Source organism: Pantherophis guttatus, chromosome 4 (genome assembly GCF_059756535.1).
Source record: "Pantherophis guttatus breed Tessera chromosome 4, ASM5975653v1, whole genome shotgun sequence".
Classification (NCBI taxonomy): Eukaryota; Metazoa; Chordata; class Lepidosauria; order Squamata; family Colubridae; genus Pantherophis; species Pantherophis guttatus.
In genome coordinates this window covers 6504102-6512883 of record NC_142066.1, presented here as the reverse complement: position 1 = coordinate 6512883, position 8782 = coordinate 6504102, and the positions used below count along the sequence as shown (strand labels likewise).

Below are 8782 nucleotides of genomic sequence, written 5' to 3'. Positions count from 1 at the left end.
ATGGCCATTATTGGAGGATTGGGTGCTCCTACTTCATCCTTTATGGCAGAAACTATAAATCGCTTCAATATTCCACAGGTAATTTTGGCAGGTGTCTGAAAAGGATCATTTGACTTCATTTGTAATGAATATCAGAGATCAGGGTTTTGTTGCTGTGCCTTTCTGCAGAACTTCAATTAAATCCACTTTCTTTTCTCCCTTCTGCAATTTCCCCCACAGTCCAATAAGATGGCTCAAAGTAATCCAACAGGAAAATCAAAATCTTTGATTTGATAGATTAGAAAAGTAAAATTTAAATCCCAAATTACAGTACAAAATTAATCTTATTTGAGAGGGCCATCTGATCTTCTGGGTTGACCACTACCGGTGGTGAAATCGGAAGAGCCATTTGAACCCATTTCCCACAGAAAAGAAAACACCGGGAACCACAAAACCCTTCCTGTACCTGTCTATTTCTTGAGCAGCCACAAACTAGCATATGTAGTTGGATTAAACATTCTGTTTTCTTCTGAAACTTTTCTTTTCTTCGATTTATCCATGGTTGGCCTACCCAGGTTGAAAAGCTCAATAAATCGTGTGCCGGTGGGTGTCACACATTAAAGCTAGCCAGCATTTTCACTGCTGCCCTCAACTCAGTTCCTGATTCCAACTTGCCACCCAGCAATATGTGAGACAACTGTCTTTGCTATGTTTGGGTTGGTGTCCGATAATAATAACAATATAAAATTTAACTGATTTGTCTGAACATTGTTGAAGGATTAGAAGTATGTGATACTTTTGGAGATAATAATAATAATTGCAGTAAATGAGGACATGATTAACCTTCTCTTATTCCTCCAGAATGTCAAGGGCATAGTTTATCCTGCATAAGATATTTTACCCTACCTGGGGCAGAGAAAGGCAGAAGGTAATGCAATAAATCTAGCTCTTAATTTTTTTTCTAAGCTAGGAAGTGTTCACATGCAGCTATCCAGCTGCTCATAGGGATGAGCTATCTGTAACTTTCCAGTAGCAAACAAAATTTATTTTGTAGTCCCTTTATCTTCATGAAATGAGAAAATATTTCACCTTGGGGTTTTATTGTGGCATTGTTGATCAAAACTTTCAGAATGTACCTGGAGTTTGAGAACTTTTCAATTGTTCAGTTTCCATCCAGGAGTCATTTTGCAATCTTTTCCCACTGATTATCATAAATAATAATTTTCCTTTCCTTTTCTTTCCTTTCCTTTCCTTTCCTTTCCTTTCCTTTCCTTTCCTTTCCTTTCCTTTCCTTTCCTTTCCTTTCCTTTCCTTTCCTTTCCTTTCCTTTCCTTCCCTTCCCTTCTCTTCTCTTTCCTTCCCTTCCCTTCCCTCCCCTCCTCCCTCCCTCCCTCCCTCCCTTTCTTCCTTCTTTCCTTCATCTCTTCTTTCATTTCTTTTCCTTTAGTTGACTTATGGCTCTTTCGCACATGAAGAGTTTCACAGTACCAAATTATCTTCACTTTACTGCATGGTCCCAAATGAGGACTATCAGTACACTGGAGTTATACAACTTTTCCTCCATTTTGGATGGAGGTGGATTGGAGTCTTTGCTTTTGAAACTAAGGGAGAACATTTTTTGCAGAAAATGCAGCCGTTGTTTTCACAGAACGGGATCTGTTTAGCTTTCACACAAAAAATTCCGCAACATCTCCACTTGGAAGATTTCCCAGAATTCTTAGATTCAGTCTCAATTATTTCAAATAAATTGAGGGATCGAAAAGCGAATGTTTTTCTTGTCTACGGAGAATCCTTCACAACAGTGTGGCTCAGTTTTGTCATGTTTCTACGTGATCCCGAAAATAAGGAGAGCGCATTGTTTAGGAAGGTTTGGATCCTGATGAATCCGATTGATTTCATCCTGACGGGAACTCAAAGGAGTTGGGATCTCCAGGTGTACCATGGGGCTCTTTCCTTTACTGTGCATTCAAGAGAAGTTCGAGGCTTCAAAGAATTTCTTCAAGTCCTCAAACCTTCAACCCAGAAAGATGCATTTCTTCAAGAAGTTTGGCAACAATTGTTTGACTGTACATTTTCAAAGACAGACTTCCCTTCAACTATCAGTGGAACTTGTAGTGGGGAAGAGAATTTGGAGGATCTGCCTACACCATTTTTTGAATTTCAGATGACTGGCCAAAGCTATAGTATCTACAATGCTGTTTATGCAGTGGCACATTCTTTGCATGAGGCAGTGAGATCAAGACCCAAATGGACAAAAATTCAAAGGGCTGAATTTCCAGATCTGCAGCCTTGGCAGGTAATCTCCCCATGCCATACCTATGTTTTGTCTTAGCGAATAGTCATTCTCAACCACAATCTGATATGACTTGTTTGCCCTGCCCTATGGCCACATATCAATAGAGTTCCTAAAGCAGTGATGGGTAACCTTTTCCGGACCAAGTACTCAAAGCGTATGCATGAACCCCCAAAATGCAATGTGTGCACGGCCAACATGCATTCGCCCTGCCCCTTGTGCATGCACACATCCCCACATGTGCCCCCACCCACACATGCACGCATGACCCTCCTCACATACCCCCACCCCCCAAGCATGCACATCAGTGGTGGGTTCCTCCCGGTTCGGCCCGGTTCTCCCGAGCCGGTAGCGGTGGCGATTTGATAAGATATGATCCATGTTATAAAATAAAAGAGTTTTCAAAATAATACTGCTTTTGCAATTTTTTGGCTTCATCAATGGAATTTGTGCATCTATCATTATTCCATTAACCACCATTTCTTCTTGCCCGATTTATAAATTCATCAGCTCTGGTTCCAAGAATTCAACAGAGAAACATCTGCTGAATTTTGTTTCTTGGCACAACAAATGTTTCTTAAATGGGAACATTTCATTTTTTAATTAGTTTTTTGAAGACAGGTTTGTGAGCCTGGGGACGTAGAGTTTATGACAGTTATTCTAGTGTAATAGAGGTGCATTGTTTCCATCAAATGATCTTGGTTTTTAGATTTGTGGTAAATTACCAGATGAATTGCTGAGTTTGCTGGCTTTAAAGTACTTAGGATAATTAATTAATAGACTGAGCTCCATATCTCAGTTATAGATTGTACTTTGCGTGTTGAGATTTTCTTCTTCTCTATGCGAAGAGAAGAAGGAATGTTGTTTGATTCCTTTGGAAGAAAGAGTAAAAGAAAGAGAAACTTTAATCAATTCCCGATGCATTGTTTCCTTTTTAACTCCCTCTTTCTTCTTCTCTTTCAAGTAGCTCCACAAATTTCTTCAAGAGATTTCTTTTAACAACTCAGCTGGAGAACGAATCTTTTTTAAAGACAGAAGAGAAGGCCCAGGTGGCTTTGACATCATCAACATGATCACTTTCCCAAACAGATCCTTTCAGAGAGTTAAAGTGGGAAAGTTACACCCTAAGGCTCCAAAAGGAAAAGAAGTTATCATTGAGAATACAATTGTTTGGCACCCTGGTTTTAACCAGGTATGAATAGCACTTAGACTTACTGTATTTTTCGGAGGATAAGATGCACCAGAGTATAAGACACACCTTAGTTTTTGGGGAGGAAAATAAGAAAAAATCTGATTGACGGAATACCCCCAATCAGCTGTTCCCAGAGGTGAATTTTAACAACAGGTTCGTTGGTTGTGAACTCTGTGCCTTGCTTTTTTTTTTTTTTGCTTTTTTTTTCTGCCTCTGAAAGCCTCTGAAACAGAGCTTCAGAAAAAAAGCCTCTGAAGCTCTGTTTCCGAGGCTTTGTTGGAGGCTTTTTTTCTGAAGCTCTGTCTGGAGGCTTTTTTTCTGAAGCTCTGTTTGGAGGCTTTTCTGAAGCTCTGTTTCTGATGCTTTTTTCAGCCTCTGAAACCTCCATTTGAAAATCTGGACAGGGCTACATTCGGAGTATAAGACGCACCCAGATTTTTGCCCACTTCTTTTAGGGAAAAAGGTGCATCTTATACTCCAAAAAATATGGTATGTATCACTTCATAATCAGTGGTGGGTTTCTACCGGTTCGCCTCAATTCTGGCGAACCGGTAGTGGCGGTGGCAGGAGGCTCCACCCACCTGCCTGGATGTCACCACGGACACTCTGCACATACACAGAAGATTGTGCGCATGTGCAGAACTTCCATGCACGAGCGAAGTGAAACCCCCCCACATGCGCTCCCGGTTCCGAACTGTAGCGAAGATAAGAGGAACCCACTAGTGTTCATAAAGCTTTATAGCATTCTCAAAGTGGTTTACACAGTCAGCATATTGCCCCCAACAATCTGGGTTTCCATTTTAATGCCCCCGGAAGGATGGAAGGATGGAACTTTGAGCCGGTGAGGATTGAACTCCTGGCAATGGGCAGAGTTAGCCTGCAATACTGCATTCTAACCACTGCACCACCATGGCTCAATCTTGTTCACATACAAAGGAACACATTCCCTCTGTAAAATGTTAGCAATGTTAAAGGTCATTTGCATAATTCAATGTAGACCATTTCCATAGTCTAAACGGGATTCTTTCAAATCAATGTCTATGTTTATATCTGTAGGTTCTTCCTGTTTCTTTGTGTAATGACCACTGTTTCCTTGGATACTGGAAGAGAGGGGCTGAAGGCAGTCAGTTCTGTTGCTATGACTGTGTTCCATGCCCAGAAGGAAAGATTTCTAATCAAACTGGTAGGTTATCAGTTTCACCATATATATTTTTCTTTAACACGTTGTTATTTCTTAAATTAAACATAAAACAGGCAGGCAGGCAGATCTTAAGGTAAAGGTAAAGGTTCCCCTTGCACATATGTGCTAGTCATTCCTGAATCTAGGGGGTGGTGCTCATCTCTGTTTCAAAGCCGAAGAACCAGCGCTGCCCGAAGACGTCTCTGTGGTCATGTGGCCAGCATGATTAAATGCCAAAGCCACACAAAATGCCGTTACCTTCCCACCAAAGGTTGTCCCTATTTTTCTACTTGCATTTTTGACATGCTTTAGAATAGCTAGGTTGGCAGAAGCTGGGACACGTAAAAAGAGCTCACCCCATTATGCGGCATTAGGGATTCAAACCACTGAATGCTGACCTTTCGATCAACAAGCTCACCGTCATCACAAAAACCTTATTTTGTATTAGAGTAGAAGTTGCTTTTGTTCACACTTGCATTCTCCTTTGCATCAATCTTCTAGTCCCTATGTTTTCTGTGCTCATGCAACAGTAACACATATTGTGAACACCGATGGTCATTTGTTATTTTAATGAACTTTGGATGCTAGGAATTTTCCATGTCAACCGCCAGCCCCTCCGGCAGCTGAATCAGATGAGGAGGCAGTGTGGGAGTCGGGGCCAGCATCAAGGCAATCTTGGAGCTCTGAGGGAGAAGAGGGAGTGGAGCTGTCAGGGATAGAGACAGAGGTGGGACCTGGGCCGTCCGTCAGCTTTTTACTGGGGCTGCTGGCACTCCTAATATAGGAATGTTTAGTTAACTACAGATGGTTTGTCATGTTTGGGAGCCAGGTCAGTACACAGGGTGTTGTGATGTTGATTCCTGAAATATATGTTGGGCCTCGACCTACTAATAAGTCCAGCTAAGCCATGTCTGATCTAGCCAGTTTATGAGTGGGAGATGTCCAGCGTATTATATGACCAGCAGAGTAGACTTTCCAATGGTGGAAAAAGACATGAGTGAAATATTTGATTCTTATCAAGAAAGAAGACCACTAGGCCTGTTGTGGACCGGCTGAGGCAATCCGCCTGAGTATTTGCCGCCCCCGCGATATGCTTCGCGTTGAGGGAAAGCAAATGCTTTTCTCCCCACCTCCCCTGGAGCTCCACTTCCATCATGAGGCTCCTGGAATGAGTGCCTCTTTGATGGTTTATGTGTGCCTTGGCTGTGATGTTGTCCGTAAGAATGAGAAAACGTGTTGGCCCTGTACTAGGGTCTTGAAGTGGTGAAGGGCAAGGTGTGCCACCTGAAGCTCCAGCCAATTAATGTTGTGGGTCAGGTCCGCTGGGGTCCAGCGGACCTGAGCCATGTGGCCCTGAAGATGAGCCCCCCCAGCCAAAGAGGCTGGCATCTGATGTTATCGTGATGCGACTGGGCTCCCGGAAGAGACAGCCCTTGTCCAGCACTTGAGACATCCACCACTTGAGGAAGAGCAACACCTCTGGGGAAACACATACCTTGGTCTGAGAGCTGCTGTTGCCTGACCATTGATATGGGAGCAGGAACCAGGGAAGGGTTCTGGCATGCAGCCAAGCCCAAGGCACTATCTGTTTGAATCTAGGTGCATGGGCTTACTTGAGAAATTCCTTGATCTGTTCTTTTGGGCTGAATTAATGTATGACTTGTGGCAGAGGTGAAATGCTACTGGTTTGCCCCGGTTCGGGCAAACCAGTAGTGATAAAAACTATCAGTTTGGGCGAACCAGAAGTTTAAAAAAAAATAGCTACCGGGTCTGTCGAACCGGTAGTTAAAAAAAGTTACATGTTCCTCCGAACTGGTATCTCCAACGAACAGCTGTGCCGAGCAGTTTAGCTTTGTTTGAAAACAGGAAATTGTGCTTTATAGCAAAGCTAAATCATGCGGCACAGCTGATTCCCCCTCACTGTTCTACTTATCTTCCCAAACCTTCTTTAGGTGTGTACTGCACATGTGCGCACAGTGCGCATATGGCACACACTGTGCATGTGTGTGTGCAGCATGTGCTTGGTGCGCAGCGCCCATGCACGGCCAGTGAACCAGTAGCAAACTGGTTCAGATTTCACCACTGATTTGTGGGCAAATCAGCTCCTCTTTTAAAGACAGTATAGAAATAAGCACAATTGAGTTAAATTTCAACTTAAACTTTAAGTAAATGGTGGCGTAAAGGTAAAGAAACAACAATCTGGGTTCTGTAAACTGATAAAGGTCAGTTCTGTAACAAATGCAACATTTCTTTTCAACATGATCTGCCTTTTTCCAAGTTTTAACTTCCGTGAAAACCTGAGAATATGTGAAAGCAATGGAGTTTCACTAGACAAAAGAAGTCTTGTGAATGGATCAGCTATTCCATCATCCAAGGCACACCGGGTGGGTATTTGGAAAACCAACACATGTTCCTCTCATAGATGACAAAAGATTCCTAAAGTCAGGATAAAATACAGGCAACCGATCATATCCCTTTATCAGAAAGGCACATTATAGGAAAGAATAAGAACTCAGGCTAAGTTTTTCAAAAATATGAAATGGATAGGTGATAAATTCATTGGCTTTTCTTTCCAGATGCGGATGACTGTTTTGAATGTTCACAAGATCATTATCCAAATAAAGGAAAGAAAGGATGTATCCTGAAACTGCTGGTCTTTCTAAATTTCGAAGAACCCTTAGGAATTAGCTTGGTCTCCGCAGCTCTTTGTTTCTTCTTCTTGACATCTTGGATACTTGGAACATTTATGAAGCACAGGGATACTCCCATTGTCAAAGCCAACAACCGGTCGCTCACCTACACCCTCCTTGTCTCTCTTCTGCTCTGTTTTCTCTCCTCTTTGCTTTTCCTCAGCCAACCTGGCAAAGTGACCTGCCTTCTCCGACAACCAACATTTGGCATCACTTTCTCAGTGGCCATTTCTAGTGTACTAGCCAAAACCATCACTGTGGTTGTGGCTTTCATGGCCACTAAACCAGGATCTCAGATGAGGAGATGGGTGGGGAAAAGATTGCCTTTTTCTATTGTCTTTTCCTGCTCTCTCTTACAAGTATGTGTTTGTATACTTTGGTTGTCAACATCACCTCCATTCCCTGAGTTGGACATGCACTCAGAGCTCCAAGAAATGATTTTACAATGCAATGAGGGGTCAGCTTTTTTCTTCTACTGTGTCTTGGCCTACATGGGAATCTTGGCCATCTCCAGCTTTATTGTGGCTTTCCTTGCCCGTAAATTACCTGACAGCTTTAATGAAGCCAAGTTCATCACCTTCAGCATGTTGGCCTTTTGCAGTGTGTGGATCTCCTTCTTTCCAGCCTATCTGAGCACAAAAGGCAAAGCCATGGTAGCTGTGGAGGTCTTCTCCATCTTGTCCTCCAGTGCTGCATTACTGGGATGCATATTCTTACCAAAGTGCTACATCATTGTTTTGCGGCCTGACCTCAACCACAGAGAGCAACTCATAAGGCGGAATTAGCACATCATGTGTTCTTTCTGGCTACGGAAAATGATTAACAAAAAAGAGTAGAGAGCCTGCTATCTACAGGAAATTATAGACATAATTATTTTATATAGCAGTAGGATTGGGTTTATTATTAAAACATATTGTTGCCTATTCCAAATGAAGTACTCATTTTGCTACATTTTCAGACATTCTCCAAAATTGTTTAACCTAATCCTTTTTTCTTTTGAATACATCAAGCTAACAAGATTTTGAGCATCTATCTCTTTATATTCTTAGGAGATTTGAGCTCTTTACTTTAAGGATATCTAAAGGTTTGCAGCTTTCAGTTCATGGTGTTTATAGCTTCACTTTATAAACCACTGTATAAATATGGGGGAAAGCTAATGAATATTTTATGGATGTGTATTTAACACAGTATTGTAGGGTATCCATTTTGAATTGATTGGTCTTCTTTGAAATGTAAAAGTTAGAATTTTTTTTTGAACATTTAACATACATTTAACTGTGTTTTTGAAAAAGCTTTCACAAAGGGTCAAAACCATTCATTCGCCATCCACCAATGTCTTTCTACTGTACTTAATCATCCAATTTTAATAATGTTGCAATTTAGAGGTATTATGTAAAACATAGTCTTCCATCTAACACAATCCAATAAAAGCATATGCTGGCCGTTGG

The 8782-nt window shown here is 41.7% G+C and overlaps 1 protein-coding gene across 1 annotated transcript; it reads left to right on the top strand.

Moving 5' to 3' along the window:
• On the top strand, positions 1-8252 carry LOC148113623 (vomeronasal type-2 receptor 26-like). Its single transcript, XM_087892124.1, has 3 exons — positions 1-78; positions 4521-4647; positions 7221-8252. The coding sequence occupies exons 1-3, from the start codon at positions 1-3 to the stop codon at positions 8117-8119; spliced, it is 1104 nt and encodes a 367-aa protein (XP_087748250.1). The 3' UTR covers positions 8120-8252.
• Positions 8253-8782: the final 530 nt, after the last annotated feature.

Coding starts and splice junctions, on each gene's coding strand:
- LOC148113623 (XM_087892124.1), top strand. CDS start 1: ATGGCCATTATTGGAGGATTGGGTGCTCCTACTTCATCCTTTATGGCA. Junction 79..4,520: donor ATCGCTTCAATATTCCACAG/GTAATTTTGGCA, acceptor TTATATCTGTAG/GTTCTTCCTGTTTCTTTGTG. Junction 4,648..7,220: donor AAAGATTTCTAATCAAACTG/GTAGGTTATCAG, acceptor TTTTCTTTCCAG/ATGCGGATGACTGTTTTGAA.